The sequence below is a fragment of the Pelodiscus sinensis genome, chromosome 27, assembly GCF_052426305.1.
Source record: "Pelodiscus sinensis isolate ZL-2025 chromosome 27, ASM5242630v1, whole genome shotgun sequence".
Lineage (NCBI taxonomy): Eukaryota > Metazoa > Chordata > Testudines > Trionychidae > Pelodiscus > Pelodiscus sinensis.
In genome coordinates this window covers 13,009,746-13,025,704 of record NC_143078.1, presented here as the reverse complement: position 1 = coordinate 13,025,704, position 15,959 = coordinate 13,009,746, and the positions used below count along the sequence as shown (strand labels likewise).

The 15,959-nt window shown below is 53.7% G+C and overlaps 1 protein-coding gene across 1 annotated transcript; it reads right to left on the bottom strand.

Annotated features, from left to right (window-relative positions):
• Positions 1-2,207: 2,207 nt before the first annotated feature.
• On the bottom strand, positions 2,208-15,119 carry FANCE (FA complementation group E). The gene is made up of 12 exons (XM_006115721.5): positions 14,942-15,119; positions 12,569-12,802; positions 11,292-11,964; positions 10,536-10,580; positions 9,500-9,559; positions 9,204-9,347; positions 7,861-7,984; positions 7,175-7,250; positions 6,607-6,673; positions 5,914-6,039; positions 3,446-3,554; positions 2,208-2,639 (listed from the first exon to the last, which is right to left on the bottom strand). Exons 1-11 carry the CDS (start codon positions 14,977-14,979, stop codon positions 3,450-3,452), a joined length of 1,692 nt encoding a protein of 563 aa, XP_006115783.4. The 5' UTR covers positions 14,980-15,119; the 3' UTR covers positions 2,208-2,639; positions 3,446-3,449.
• Between the last annotated feature and the right edge of the window lie 840 nt (positions 15,120-15,959).

Genomic DNA, 15,959 nt, shown 5'->3' with positions numbered 1-15,959 from the left:
TGCCTGCTCGGTCATAACTGTATAACCCGGCCTGAGCGACCAAAGCTGCTAATCTGTTCCCTGGGATGGGGGGCAGGGAGGGCTGAAGAAGGAACTGTCTGTATTGTTACATTTACTGCTCACATGCGTGCAGTGTCATGTGGGTGAACTTGATCCTTTTACTAAGGTTTTAGACATTCTTGTTATTCCTCTAACATGCTAGTTTTGCAGCTCAGTAACTCATCACATCTTACCTGTGGAAGGAAGTACTTTGCTTGTAACTCCCGAGCACATAAGATATCGTACTGAAGTGCTTCTAATTCTGTTTGAAATCCCAAGCAGGAAAAGAATGTGGCTATTGAAAAGCAAAAGACATCCCTAATTTAAACCAGTGGTCCCCAAACTTTTCAGTCATGCCCCCCTTACCCCATCTGGGTATGGACAGGGGTAAGGGATAGGGTTGCCAAGTTTGGTTGGATGTATGCTTGGTGATATAATCACAACACAATCTTTAATTAAAAATGAAGCTTCAATTCCTGGAGACTCCAGGCCAGTGCCAGGGGGTTGGCAACCCTAGTAAGAGGGCTGAAGCTGAGGAGCCCTATCTGGGGCTGGGAGCAGAGTTGCATCAACGGGTCAAGGCTGGGGGGTGGGACTAGGCCAGGAAGGCAGCTGCAGCTGGGTGCAGGGCCAGAAGCCGAAGCCATGGCCAGGGAGGCAGACGGGGCTGGCTGGCACTCCCTACCTGCCCTCCCCATGTGGGCTAGCTTGGGCCCGGTCACACCCCACAGTTTAAGGGCTTCTGATTGAAACAGACTGTCACCGCCGCTGTTAAATGTGGCCTTAAAGGGACAGTATCAAGTCAAAATGGGACCCACAGGCTTACCAGTTAAACGTTTACATCTGTAGTTGGCATGGAAACAGATACAGGCTAGAGCAGGCTGACCCTGGGGAAACTGGTAATTGCCTCCGTGAGTGACCCATCCTACTTTAGCTGAGGGCTGACTCATCCGGCGGAAGCCCAGAGGGAAGAGGCTCAGGGCCACGGGTGGGTTATTAAACTATCTCTTTCGTTGTACTGCACTGAGGAAGAAAAAGGGCAATGCACCCAAGAGGAAAGACCACTGAGGCATTTTCCTCCAGGTTTTAGATGGACACTGCAAGGAAAAATGCTTTTGTGAGCAACCGGCAGCAATAGGGAAGTGCAATGAACTAGGGATGTGAAGGACCAGTCGACTAGTCAACTATCCAATAAGCAAATGCTTATCAGATAGTCAAGTCGACTAGACGCTTCCCCACCCCCTTGCTGCCTCTATCAGAAAGGGGCCTCAAGGAGCAGGGCAGGAGGAGGGGGTACATTTCAAAGCGGCAGTGCGGCGTGGAGCCCAGGCTCAGCAGGGGAGTGATTCCAGGCTCCATGCTGCACAGCCACTTCGAAATGCAGTGAGGAGCCTGACACCGCAGCGTTTCAAAGTGGCAGCACCGCAGGGAGCCCGGGGCCAGTGGGGGAGTCCCCAGCTGACCCCGGGCTCCATGTGGCACTTTTGAAGTGTAACAACAGCCCTAGAGCTGTTGCTACATTTCAACGGCAGAAGCACCCTATCGACTAATCAAATAGATGATGCAAAAATGTATTGACTATTCGATTCGAAAATGACTTGCAATTTAACATCCCTTCAATGAACACAAAGTGAGTGAGCCCAAAGGACAAGACTGAGTGTTGAAGACACCCAGAGGCAAACTGTCTCCTTTCCTGAGATAACAGAGGCTGAAGCTCTCTTCTGCAGGGGTTGGGGGAATGCTTACTGCAGAAACCCATGGGCAGGTCCCCTGTAAACATTTCATTCCTCTGGAGCAAGGAGTTCACTTATAAAGGGCTCACTTTATAAACTGCTCTTACCCAATAACATCTCCAGTTCACTCAGTTTGGTTTTAATCAACACCTCAGCGATGCCATCTGCTTTCCCAGCTGGGCTGGAAGTTTCATGAGAAGAGGTTTTTAGTGCTGCCTGCTCATAGTCTAGCCTCATCAGCTATTTTGACACTTGCATGAAGGGAAAGTAAAAAGGCGGAGGAGTCTGAACCTCCAGGAAGGTCAAGATCTGGAGGGAGAGGAAGTTATTTCACCCAAACTAGTTTTTACAGAGAGCTGGTTTGCTCTAGCATCAGCTAGCTTAGCCAAGAAACCCTCTGCTTTAGGAGATCCAAATATACAGAGAGCGCCACCGTGCGTGAAGAGTTTTTATGCAAGAAAACAGCCCAAGTAGGAACACAGGTGCCTTGGACAGATGGGGTGTTAATAAGGGGAGTTACGCCGGGAGTTCCCCTAGAATTTTAGTTCTGCCTTAGTTATGGGATTTTCCATACACAGAATCTTTTAGATGAAGGGGGAGCCAGGTTGCCTCTTGAAGTCGCTCAACAAATGTTTTCGTTTCAGACGTATGCTGTGGGGCACCAGTCTGGCATTACTCTCACAGCTCCATTATGCTGCCTGTAACTACAGCTCTGAAAGCCGCCCTCTTCCTGTGCTAGAGAGCGCTCATCACAGTCACTAGTGGTAAAAGGGCCCTCTTCCACCCTGCCAGATCCTCGGTGGCTCCGGGTCATTTTACTGCTCTGTTCCATTAGGACGGCCGGCACGTGTGCGTGGGCAACTTCACCTGGGAGGAAGAAAGAGGAAGAAAGACTCAGAAAACACACAGGGCACATCTACACAACAGGGCAAATGTCGAATTAAGCTACGCAACTGTTGAAATAGCTTAATTCGGCTTTTGGCACGGTCTACACACCAGGAAGTCAAAGGCGGAATACTCTCCCTTCAACTTCTCTTACTCCTCGTGAAATGAGGGTTACAGGAGTCGGAGTAAGACATCCACCAGCTCGACATTATTTCGAAATAACAGCTTGCTGTGTAGACGCCTACTATGTTATTCCAAAATAACATCCGTTATTCCGAAATAATGCTGTGTAGACGTACCCTGAGGGACAGGGATCTTTACCCTGGGCTGTGTCTAGATGCATCCCTTTTCCGTAAAAGGGATGCAAATTAGACACATCCCAATTGCAAATGAAGCGGGGGGGATTTAAATCTGCCCCGCTTCATTTGCATAAACATGGCTGCCACTTTTTTCCAGCTCGGAGCTTTGCAAAGTGGAAAAAAGCAGCAGCCATGTTTATGCAAATGAAGTGGGGGGATTTAAATCCCCGCTTCATTTGCAATTGCGACGTGTCTAATTTGCATCCCTTTTACGGAAAAGGGATGCAGTCTAGACACAGCCCTGGAGCAACAGCTAAAGCAAGTCTTCAGTGCAGTTTCCACACCTGCATGTGTCAAGGCAGCTTTGCCTGTGGCCAGCACACTGACACTAGGAACACAAGAGCACAGAACCGTCTTCTCACATGCCCTGGCTGGGGCAGACCACCTGGAGGCTTTCCCATCCCCTTGGAGCACAGGGGATAGACTTACTTTTTCACCTGGGAGCCACTTTCTCCAGGGCAGCCTGCAGAGATTTCCGGAGCGCAGTGTGGTTGAGATCCAGCGCGCCAGATATATGGCTCCGGTGGGCCGGCGTAATCTGGGGAGGAGGAGGAAACAGAAGCTGTTTAGGCTACACTGGTCTTCGGTTCAAAGGAACGGTGGCTGGGACGAATTGGTTCCCTTCTCATCCACAACCGAGGTGCACTGAGCTACCCGGCATGAATAGCCTGAATCTGGGAGCCTAACTAGAGCCGCTCGGGGCCTGATTTTCAGAGGCGATTTTGAAATCCCTGGCAATGCTCACAGATTTCCATTGGAGCTGGGAGGGGTGGTGTTGTTCTGCCGCACCTTTTCTGCATGAAATGCTCAATGCCTCTGAAAAATCAGGCCCTAGGTCTCTGGCACAGAGCTCCCCAAAACAACACCACTCAAAAGCAGCGGCCATGTTTGAAAATGTCCTCGCCGGGCCCCCAAAGCAGAGAGGAGGGGTTTTAAAGGTCTTGGCCCAAAGGAGATCTGTGGTCTCTAAGCCTTTTAACCACAAGATCACTTTCAATTTCAGTGCAATGTCAGATCTCCCTCAAACCCAAATCCCCTTGCCCGGCCTCCTTCCCCCCTTCTCTGAGACCCTGCCCCTCACCCCTTCTCCCAGGCCTCACCCTGCTCACTCCATCCCCCTTCCTCCCCAAATTTCATTTGCTTTCACCAGGCTGAGGCTTGGGGGCAGAGTGGGAGTGCAGGCTCTGGTCTTGAGGAGCCCAAGGTGGTGAGTTCAAGTCCCTCCACCCACCCTGGGAGCAGCTGGACAGCCAACACAGTCTGTCCCAGTGATGGAGCTGGCACCTACATGTGGAAAGCAGGATAAGGGATGCCCTGAAGGCAGGAAGGTGGGATGGATTCTAGAGTGGCTTAAGGAATAGGGCATTTGCCTGGGGAGCACAGGATGGTGGGTTTGAGTCTCATCCCCCCTCAGCAGCCCAAGCCCCACCTCTGCCCACCCTGGAAGTGACCAGGCAGCCAAACCAGGATAAGGGACCTGCTTGAAAGTAGGGAGGTGGGCTGGAGTAGGGCATAGGGCAGCAGTGGTGACCTACCAGTAGCTCTTGGAACCCCTGACAGGTATGGCTGGGAAGGTACCAAGTGCTGGCACTTCAGTTACCCCTTCACCCACTGTCATGCTGCTCCTGCTCCCTGCTTGCTGTGCAGGATGTGGGAGGGAGAAGAGCTGGTGTCAGGGTGCCTATCCTCCCCCTACTCCTGCACCCTGTCTCCTACTCCTGCACCCTGTCTCCACACAGCGAGAAGGGGATGGAGGGACCTTGGCAATGCAAATCTGTCACACTCTCACTGTGTGTGTGTCTGTCACTCTCACAAACACACACTGTCCTTCCCTCTCAGCTCCTGACCATACACGTGGGGTTGTTACTGCTGGGTTCTTCTTGGTTTTTGACAGGTCTGTGCATTTCATTACTTTCATTTCTCTCGTATGCTCACATTTAATTCTCACATTTAATCTCACATTTAATTCTTTGAGCAGTGAGTTCTAAAATGACTGACCTGTCATGTCTGGAGTAATTATTCCTGTGGTCATTGTGCTCCTGGAAGGACTGGCATGTCCCTGCAGCCCCTGAGAGAGGCAGAGCAGGGGGTCTCCACATGCTGCCCTTGCCTGAGGACACCACTCCTACGGCTCCCATTGATCAGTAATGGGGAACTGTGGCCAGCAGAGGCTGTGAGGTTGGTGCCTGTAGATGAGGGGGCAGCACAGGGGGCCACTGCTGTACATGCCAGCTGCTTTCAGGAGTGGTACAGGGCCAGGGCAAAAGCAAGCCTGCCTTAACCCCACTGCTCCCATTCCTGGGATGGCTGTGTGGCCGCTCCCAGGATGGCTGGTACTTGAACCTCCCATCCCACATCCTGCACAGCGAGCAGGCGGCTCCCCAGGGGCAGCTCCAAGGCAGAGGGCAGGAGCAGCAGGACAGTGGGTGGAGGGGCAGCTGAAGTGCCAGCACTTGGTAGATTCCCGGCCAAACTAGTCAGGATCGCCTGTCAGAGGCGCCAAGATCTACGGGTAGATCCCGATCGACTGGTTGGTGACCAGTGGCCTAGATTGAATACATAGCGCAGAACTCAAGCTACCTTGCTGGGGTGCCAGGCAGTCTTGAGGTTTTAAATCTGGCTTAAGACACCTTGTCTATTGTTCAGAAGGGGTAACTGATTTGGGGCCTTGGACATGATTTTCTAGGGGTGCTGAGTTGGGGGATCTAAGCAACTCGTCTAAGTCGCTGGACGTCAGGAATTCCAGATGTGTGGTGCACCGCTGTTTAAGACAGGAAGTGGAGAAGACAGTCCCATCCACCAGAAAGGGATTTAAACTGAGATCCCTGAGTTTCCTCTTGGCCCTGGCTACGTAACGGCAGGGCCTCCAGGGGGACACAGCTCTCAGGTTGACTCACATTGCCGCTGTAGATTGTCAGCACAGCCATCATCACCTTGGCGTAATTCATCGACTGCGCCAACTCCTGGGCCAGCCGGCACAGTTTCAGGACCAGGAGGTTAAAGAGCTCAGGGGGCAGCTCCACCTGAAAGAGAGACGTGGCCAGGGAACAAGGCGAAAAAGGAGAAGACAGGGAGCCTTTAATACTGAGGGGCCCAGACGAGCTCGGTTCGGAAAAACCGAACCAAGGAGCAGTCGGCACCACTAACACCGGGGCACCCGAACACCCAGGGAAATTGCCAGGTATCTGAAAGCAGCACGGGAGGGGGAGAGACGCCTGCTGCCCTCATCCATAATATGGAGGTGCTGCCCGCCCATGAAGACTGCTGGTCCCAGCATGCAATGCTCCATCTCTATCAGGGATGGTCTAGACAGTACTGGGTCCTGCCATGAGGGCAGGGGAATGGACTCGATGACCTTTCGAGGTCCCTTCCAGTCCTAGTACTCTATTAAAGTATTCTCACTCAATCCGCACAGCCCAGAGACAGTAGTACGGGGAGTGGATAAAACGGGTGTGGATCAGAATGGAGGGGGGAAGAGGACTCCAAACCTCCAAGCTGTCAAGCCGGCACTTTTCACTGCTACTCATTTCACACCCAGCTAATTTCCAAAGGGGCCTTTCAATCCACCCAGAGAGAACGTGTCTGCTCACCTGCTTTCCCAGTAACGTCTGCACAACAGTGAGGAGCTCCCCTGACCAAGGCATCTCCAGGACCTGGCTGGAAAGGGGAATAAAGCTAGAAACACTGGCCAGTGCCGTCACAGTGGCCAAGGGTGCGAACAGCTGGGATGCGGTTGTGCCGGCAAAAGGCGCCAGCACAGAGCGTTTCACCTCATTTTGTTAGAAGACCTGGGATAAGCGAGTCTGACAAGAGAATTCTTTAGCCAGGAGAAGCTGCGTCTGACTGGGTGTCTGTGTGTGGCTGGACTAGCTCTCTCAGCAAACCCTTTCTAGTGTTGTCTGTGCCTGAGAAAGACACAGATCGGGGCTAAATGCCCCCCTCTGCCCTCAAAGTTCTTCGGGGTATACAGCCCTCCTGCTGGCCCCCATCTCCAGCTGTGCAACAAGGGGGGTGGGCTGTGTGGATCCAGGACTGTGCCTGGCTCTCAGCCGGTCAGGAGGGAGTGCCTGTATGCCCCAGCAGGTGGTATCAATCGCTAGCTATTCCCTGTGAGGGGACACAGTGGGTGGAAAGTCCTCCCCGTCTGTAAGCATTTACCTGAGTAGCAGCCTCACATACTCTGGCTCCAGGCAGTCCTCGATCAGCTCGCACACCAGCTGGGTCCGCGCGGGGCCTGCAGTGATGAGATGGCAGCGCTGGCCGTCCTAGCCAAACCTGGGAGAGGTGCCTGTGGCCCATCTCCGCAAATCAGAGCGACAACATCACCGTGGCACACCGTGCGTGCCCTCACAGCCCTGGCTCCTCGGCCTGCCGCATCTGCCGTGCCGGAGAGTCCGGCTTCCACCACGCCTGTCACTGGGACTCACACCCAAAGAGTCCAGGCTGGAGTGGCCTGGTCTCACTCCAGACATGCCACTCGGGCCTGGCGTCCTGCTCCTCTTAAGCCGGAGCAGGGCCACTCTACACCAGGGCAGAGCGTGGCCCTTTAGAACGTGGCAGGGGAGCCCTCGCTACAATATCAATCTTAGGCATTTCCTAAGCTGCCAGGTTTCCCCATGATCGTCCCTAACAACCCGGGGCTGCTTCTCCCTCTCAGTCTGGCTCAGGAGTCCTCAGGCATTCGCACGCCCTCAGCCGCTCACAGCTTCGTTCACCCCGGAACGCACGGTGCCGGTTGCCAGGGCGATTCACAGATCAGGTACCGCAGCGGCGTTGGCTGCAGCATGGACACCCGGCCTCCGAGAGGCCTTTCTCCCTGTAGGACGGTAGGGCTCCGTGCTCACCTGCTCCCGGGGCCCGCAGGGCTGGCACGATCAAGGCAGAGCAGACTGGCCGAGCGTACTTGGAGCAGAATGAGGTCAGCGCAGCCACGAGATGGCGGGAGGCCGGCTGGGTCAGCGCGAGAACCTAGGGCACAGGAGAAGCACACTTAGCATGGAAACGCAAGCACCTGCCCATCCAGCCCAGGCACTCAGAGCAGCCCGGGGGCTGGAGGGGGAATGTTCCTAAGTCTAGCACACACCAGTCAGAAATGGCAGCATCCCTGCTGATGTGGAAGAACCAGCACCTGTTTTGCTCTATTCTCTAAAGCCAGGGGACATCTGAGGTACGGGGGGCAGAGACACAGCTAAAGCCAGGCCGAAGCCCCTCTCTGCAGCTTCCCCGCTTCCCTCCTCCAGTATCCTCACTTGCACTGGTGATAGGCAACCCCTAAGCTGAGTGCAAAGAGCTGCAGAGGGAGCTCACGACACTGGGCAACTGACTGACAAAAGAAATTCAATGCTGATAAGTGCAAAGGAATGCACATTGGAAAACATAATCCCGACTCTGCAGACAAATGATGGGTCTAAATTAGCTGATCCCACTCAGGAAAGAGACCTTGGAGTCACTGTGGATCATCCACTCAATGTGCAGTGGCAGTCGAAAAAGCAAACAGAGTGCTGGGAATCGTTAGGAAAGGGATCGCTAATAAGACAGTAAATATCATAATGCCACCGAATTCCCCCATGCAGTGCTGGTCGCCACATGGATAGACCTGGAAAAAGTACAAAAGTGGGCAGCAAAGTGATCAGGGATACAGAACAGCTTCTGTCTGAAGAGAGATTAAAGAGACTAGAACTGTTCAGCTTAGAAAAGAGAAGACTAAAGGGGGATAGGTTAGAGGTCTCCAAAATCAGCAATGGCATGGAGGAAGTGTGGCAGTATTATTTATCCCTTCCCATAATATAAGAACCAGAGATTACTAAATGAAGTTAACAGGAAGCAAGTTTAAAATAAATACAATGAAGTGTTTGTTCACACAACACACAGCCAACCTGTGGAACTCCCTGCCAGGGGATGTTGTGACAGGCAAAACTATAACAGGGTTCAAAAGAGAGCTACATACATTTATGGATAAATCCTTGAATAGCTATTAGCAGGATAGGCAGCTATGCAGCCCCATGCTCTGGGTGTCCCTAAACCTCTTACTACCAGGAACTGGGACTGTTCTTTCCATTCACTCGGACGTATCTGGCACCAGTCACCGTGGGAAGACAGGACATTGGGCTAGATGGACAAGGGACTGGATCCAGGTGCAGAGTCTCAGGGGCCTTCTGCCAGCTCAGCACCCCCCGTGTGTACCTACCCGCTGGAGGAAGAGCTGCTCCGTCAGCACCGCTGCGTTGGAGTGGCTGAGCTCGGGCGTGAGAGCCAGCAGCCAGGTGCAGAAATGCACAAGGGCGCGTTCCGGGCTCTCCGAGAACTGGAGCAAGGAGCACAGTCCCTCCAGCTGGAAGAGGGGAGAGAGGCCGTGCAAAGCGTCACAGCAGCAGTGAGACATTTCCCAAGCACCGAGAGAAGGATCAGAGGCCGGTTCCCTCGGGATGGTTCGCATACCGGCTGCAAGGAGCGGCCCTCGTGGTGTTGTCACTGCTCACTCACCTGGCCAGGGGTGCATTCGTTCAGGACCTGCAGTTCGGGAGGGGCGGTGCCATCTGTTTGCTACAAAGAAACAGACAATCAAGCAGGCTAGACGAATAGCAGGTTCTATCCTTCTTCCCCTGGCAAATTTCAAAGGAAACTAGGGAGGTCAGCAAGTCGTCCACTAGTCAGCTACTCAATAAGCATCAGCTTATTGCGCAGTCGTGGGTGGGGGGAGGAGGAAGGGGAGGCTGCTGCAAAGCAGCTCCTGTTCGCAGCAGCCTGAGCTGCCGCCACGATCCGTGGCTGGTGCCAGAGCAGCCCCTGCCTGCAGACAGCAGCAGTCCCTGTTCATGGCGGACAGAGGACTCAGCACAAGACAGGCTGACCAGTCCCTGCTTGCGCTGGTCGGGACGCTGTGCCCAGCGGCTCTTATTACATTTAAAATGCAGAGCCGCAATGTGGGTGGCTCTTATTGACTAATTGTATAGCTGATACAAACTGTATCAACTACACAATTAGCCAGATAACCACAATTGAACATCCTTAAAGGAAACCCCGCTCTGCTGCCACACACACGTTTGGACAGATCCAGATCTGAAGGGCAAGGCAGATGATATTACTGAGAGGCAGTATTGCCTACTGGTTACAACACAGGCTTGACTGCTTCCATTCACAGGTTCTGTTCCCACCTCTGCCCGGACTCACTACATAACCTGGCGCTAAGTGCTCAGTCTTTTTATGCCTCAGTTTCCCCAACTGTATAGCAGGGATAACACCATGCATTACAGGGACTTAGCACCTTCCTCTGTGCAGCCAGCCCCAGCCACTTTCAGAGAGGGCATCTGCTCTGGTGTATCAGCTGCCTAGTGATATCGAATGGGTACGTCCATTTGGACACAGCTGTTCATGAGTGTGTGAACCTGGAGGCTGTAGCAGCAGGACTGTCCTTTGCTCTCTACAGGTCAACCCCTCCTGAGATCAAACATGGGCCCTTTCTGGGAGCCCTAGTGTAAGCTGGTTTAGACAAAGTGCTCCGAGTGGGCCAAATACTTACATCTGACTCCATCTCTAGTAGCATCTTAAGTCTAGGTATTTGCATCTGGGAAAAACATTTAAAAACAGTTAAAGCCTAGAAAGAACAAGGAGGCAGGAGGGAGGCAAAATTCCCAAAGCCACCCAGACAATCTCCCATCCTGTTTTACTTCCCCTTCAGTTTCTGGGATGCGACAGGGGACGGAAGAGAACCCAATCTCCTTCAGTCTCCTGTTCTGGACTGTTGTGGAACGTTGCTGTGGGCTGTTACAGAGCTGCTGCCCTTCACTCCAGAAGCAGCTGCATTTCAAGAGCGAGCAACAGGAGCCCTAAAAATGCCGCACCCGGTTTGCTATGAGTTAGAGCCCTTTGGGATCTGGGAGGAGGTTTACCCATGACAGTCGTTCTTCCTTGAACGACAGCCATTACTAGTGGCTACCTCTGCCAGCTGCTAAAAATGGCTCAGAAACTGGAGTGACAAGATAATCCCTGGCACATGTACAGCGTCTATTCCCTGGAAACAGGCCCTCAGCTCCAGCCCCGCTCCTGCAGCTTCGCGCCATGACACCTGGCTTTGGTAGCCTTGACGGCACAGTACAGGCTCCAGCTACTGGGTGCGGCTGTTGGTTGGGGCAGGGGATAGAGCATCACCAGGCAGGCACGGGGAGAGGAAAAGGGGGAAATTGGCCATGCTGGGCTCTGCATTCTCTGCTTGCACGGAGATACCTCCCCCCCGAAGGAACAGACTAAAGGAAGGAATTCTAACACTAGCTGGTACCTGCAGACAATCAGGGACTTTTGCTGAGGTGTCCCGCTGGGAACCCTGACTGGCCTCTCTCATCTCCACGACTGCGTCCCGCCAGGCGTTTTCATTCGCCCCCCGGGCTGGGCTCTGAACGGACTCATGTCCAGACTCCTCCAGAGCAATTCCATCCTCCTTAGCACCAGCGCCTTTCCCAAAGACTCGTCCTGCCAGAAGTTCCAGGTCCGACCCGTCCTCTTCCAGCCGGGACCTTTTCCTCTGCCTCTCCCCTCCGGGGTCCAGACTCTCCTCAGCAGCTTGCTTGCGTTTCCCAAGCTGAGCTGCAGAGCCGGCTGCATCCCCAGCAGGCCAGAGTTCGGGGTCTGGATGCTCCGGGGTGAACCAGCCCCATTTCCTTTCCAAGTCCAGTTTGCTTTGAGGGCCACTCACGATCTTCTGGCACAGACTTCTCAGCTGTTGCTGGCACGTGTCTGTCAGTGGCACGGGGGTCAAACGGCTCCTCTCTTCGCTCAGTCCCCTCTGAAGCAGCTTCCCCAGTGCCTGTACCCACAGGTCTGGGTTGGGATCTTTCCCAGTGGCCTGCAGCAGCCGGCTGAGGCAGTCCTTCGGCACGCGGCCATGCTCCATGTGCAGCAGGGAGAAGAGGTTTCTCCGGCACAGCACAGGAAGCAGCAGCAGGATCGGCTTCCTGAGGAGGAATAAAAGAGAGTCAATCACAGATCTGCTCCAGGGGAAGGGTCAGGTGCGGGTGCTGCCTCCAAGAGTCCTAACCCGCCAAAGAGGAGCAGGGATGGACTGTCCTGAAGTCCAACGGGGTTTGCAGGAGAAGGCTACGGATCTCAACAACCCCAAACTGGGGGGCACTGGGGTCTGGGCCCACTCTCCACCCAGAAGACCATCAACAGGGACAGCTGCATGTATTTTAGCAGTCTGACTGCACGACGGCCTCACTCTGGAACCGGGCACTTTCTCGCTCACTTTTCTCTGGCTAACAGGGAACCCCCTGCCAGCACTGCAGTGGACATGCGTGTGCAAGGCATGATTAACATGTCGACAAGCACGCTGCTCCTTCTCTCCTTCACCCTGCTCTCTTTCCTCAGCCCACACTCCCAGTACAGGCCACTGCAAGCCGGATCTTGCACGATGCCCTGGATGCTCATTAAAGCCAGTGGGAGATGAAGTAGCTCAGCAATCAGCATCATGCAGGATCGAGCCGTTAAAGAGCCAGCACAACTGGAGTCTAATGGAGGAGTTATTGCAAGACTTCTAATCGGATGCTGTAAGTGACTTACAAAGTGAGAGTCCTCTTGGGCCCCCGCAGCACGGGCTCCTCCGCACACAAGGTCTCTGTGAAGAGCTGCCAGTGGAACGCCCGGCCCGGCTCGTCGCAGGACCGGATGCGCTGGAGGGCTCGGAAGGCAGCCAGCGCCCCGCACGGCCCGGACATCAGCGCATGGAGGAGGAGACGGGACGGCTTGTCAAATCTCTTCAGCCAGCTTGCTGGGGGAACTTCCATCTCACCAGCCCTGCATGGGACACATCCAGAATGGGGGGGGACGGACACATTCCAAGGTCCCCCAGCCATGCAGTAAAACCCCAAGAGCAGCCAGGAGAGGTCATGAGAAAAAAGGATACATTGGCTCATAAAAGTGCTGCATAGGTAGACCCTTGGGGTACCCAGCATCCAGCTCAGACCACTGGGTTGTCCAACCCAGTACCCCATCTCCTGCCACTGTGGCTCCAAGCAACCCATCTCCCCCCATGTACCAGCTGAGATGCTAAGATATCCCAGGAGACAGATGAGGTCACTGGTCTGCCCAATGAGCTATCCCATCTCTGAGAAAAGCAGCAGAGCAGGATGAAAACAACACCTGAAGGACTTAGCCTGTTGCAGAACGCTGAATTGTGGGGAGTGGGGGGTGGGGGAGGGGGGGGCAGGAATTCCTTCCTGACCTGCTGCCCTTGGCTTCTGCCCTGAAACACTGATTGGATTAGCCTTCTCCTAAGTCAGAGTTTCTCAACCAGGGGTACTGGAGAGAAGTCTGGGGGTACGTCAACACAACTGAAATATGGAGAAAAATGTTTTGTTTTAAGTTTTACAGCGCTTTATTATTTTTGTACTTTTTACACCCAAAAATCTCATCGCTTACCCGGCCACGATTAAATTGTTTAAACAAATGTGTTGCAATGGTAGAAAAAAATTGTGTGTCTGAAAACTGTAGGTACTGGGGGTATTTATAATTTTTTTTTAAAGGTATACTTTTTTTTAAAAAAAAAATAAACGGTTGAGAGACACTGTTCTAGGTCCCCTGACTATTACTGGTCATAAAGTCATGTGGCTCCTTTTAAAATCCCGCCATGGCATATGCCTATCTCTTCCTGCAGCCATGGCACAAGGGAGAGGGCACAGCAGCTCAGGAGTGAACACAGAAGATGAAGGGCAAACACATCACACCTCCCTGCCCCTTAGTTACCCACAAGACAAGCTGAAGAGCTGTGCCCTAATGAATGCCTGGACAGAGCCCTGGACAGCTGGGAGGAGTAGGGAGCTGCTGGGCATGGCACCCAGAGTTAAGGGAGGGAAGTTACTGGAGCCTAGAGGCAGCCTTCACAGTGCAAACATGGCACATCTCGTGCAACACTGGTTAATGCAGCCTGAATACCACAAATATTCTTTCTTTTGGGCTACATGTGGGGCCAAGTGGTTTGTTCTCTTTCAAAACAAAAATTCAGAAATGCACCCACAAAATCGGCAGAGGCATTGTTTGCTCAGGCTCCCTGGAAATCTCTCAGAGAGCTTCACAAAGGTGGGCCATTAGTGTTAGCCCTCCCTTTTTCCAGGGGGAAACTGAGGCACTGAGCAGGGACATGACTCGCCCACAGTCATATGGAGAATCAGTAGCAAAGTCGAGCATTGAATGCAGGTCACCCAAATGCAAATCTGTCTTGCTCTTCCTACTAGACCCCGCTGCTGCTGCACACACAGAGGACACGAGGGGGAAAGGTAGCTCTGAGGATGTTTCATGCTGGGAATGGTTTCTGGGGAAGCTCCCGGGGAACCCCTGAAATTCTCAGGACTCTTGGGCGATGCATGTGCAACAGCTGCTGACACCACCGGTCCCCCAGCCCCGGATACTAAACCCACAAATGGAAGAGAGAGATGGGTGCTGCCCTGACAGACCATGACCGGGTCATTGTCTGTCAGCTCTCCTGCCGCACTCCGCCAAGTTCCCCAGCACAACTCCAAAGAGATCAGCAGAGGTGGGGCGCCTGGGGGAGATTAAACCCCCCTAGTGCCTGTTTTTATCCCCACCCTGCAAAGCTGCAAAATGGAACCGGGGGAGCCAGAGGGAGGCCCCTGCCTAGACCACAATTTGAAAGGTGCTGGCTCATGCGTTAGCAGCCAAGCAGCATCCCTCGCCCTGCCTTGCACGCTACAGGCTTGCACGTTCCCTTGCACACTTGCACGTTCCCTTGCACACTTGCATGTTCCCTTGCACACGTATTTGCCACCAGCTCCTAGCCCGGACTATGCCACGAGGGAAACCTCAGGCAACATGTTCAATCCCTGGTTCCCAATCCACCCCAGGGAGGCCTGATTTCCATTCAGCGGCTCCCAACACGGGGTACACAGAGCTCTTGCAGGGGTACATCAGCTCACGTACCTGTGGCTCCCCGTCGCCTCTGCCCTGGCGCTGAGCATCAGGCCACCCGTGCTGCAGGCTGCTCGCTCTGCTGCAGCATCAGCTCCACCTCTGTGTCAGGGCCCAGCCTGTTCCACTTCCTGGTTCAGGGGCCCTCTTTTTTTCCCTTCCACTCCTTAAAGGAGCAGCGTCCCTGTGGGGGGGGGTCCCTCCACACTCCCCCCCAAACAGCTCACCCATGGCCCCCACTCCCCGCCTGCCCGCTACCACTTCCCCACACCTGGCTGAGACGCCAGGCAAGGCCCCGAAACCTCTCTGGGGGCAGGCCTTCCACTGCTTTCCCCGCCCCAAGGATTATAGGGCTGGGATTTTCTGTAGGGCCCCCTCTCCCTATAGGGCTGGGATTTTCTGTAGGGCCCCCCCTCTTCCCAGCCGCTCAGAATCGGGGCCCGCAAGCAGTCTAATGATCCTTTAAAAAACAGCAGGATATATTTTTTTAAGCAAAGTGGGACAAGAAGGACAATTTTTTTCAAAGGAGGACATAATTATTGGGGAGGACAAGCCCCTCAAAAGAAGGGCTGTGCTCCTCAAAGGAGGACATCTGGTCACCTTATTGAAGGCTGCTCTCAAATCCCCTCTCACTCTTCTCTTCTGTAGACTAAACAAACCCAAATCCCTCAGTCTCTCCTCGTGGGTCATGCGCTCCAGCCCCCTCATCATTTTGGTCGCCCTCCGCTGGACCCTCTCCAGTGCGTCCACATCCTTTCTGTAGTAGGGGGCCTAGAACTGGACACAATATTCCAGATGTGGCCTCACCAGAGCTGAATAAAGGGGAATAATCACAACCACATTGTAACGTATTCAGTCCACATCACCCCAAACCCATCTGCCCCTCCCCGAGTGCAGCAATTATCTATGGCCCCCCATTCCTGCTTGCCGTCTGTTCAGACTGCTCTGAACCATCCCCTTTTTGAAGCAGCTGTCCTGGGAAATCCGAAAGGGTGCTCAGTGCACAGCTGCCTAGTGTTATAGACCCAGT

Bases quoted from the DNA above. Each gene is read 5' to 3' on its own strand.
- FANCE (XM_006115721.5), bottom strand. From the start codon at position 14,979: ATGCTCAGCGCCAGGGCAGAGGCGACGGGGAGCCACAG. The intron at 9,560-10,535 runs GTAAGTATTTGG...GTTTCTTTGTAG, and splicing joins TACTAGAGATGGAGTCAGAT to CAAACAGATGGCACCGCCCC. The intron at 3,555-5,913 runs GTGAGTCAACCT...CCTCCTCCCCAG, and splicing joins TGACAATCTACAGCGGCAAT to ATTACGCCGGCCCACCGGAG.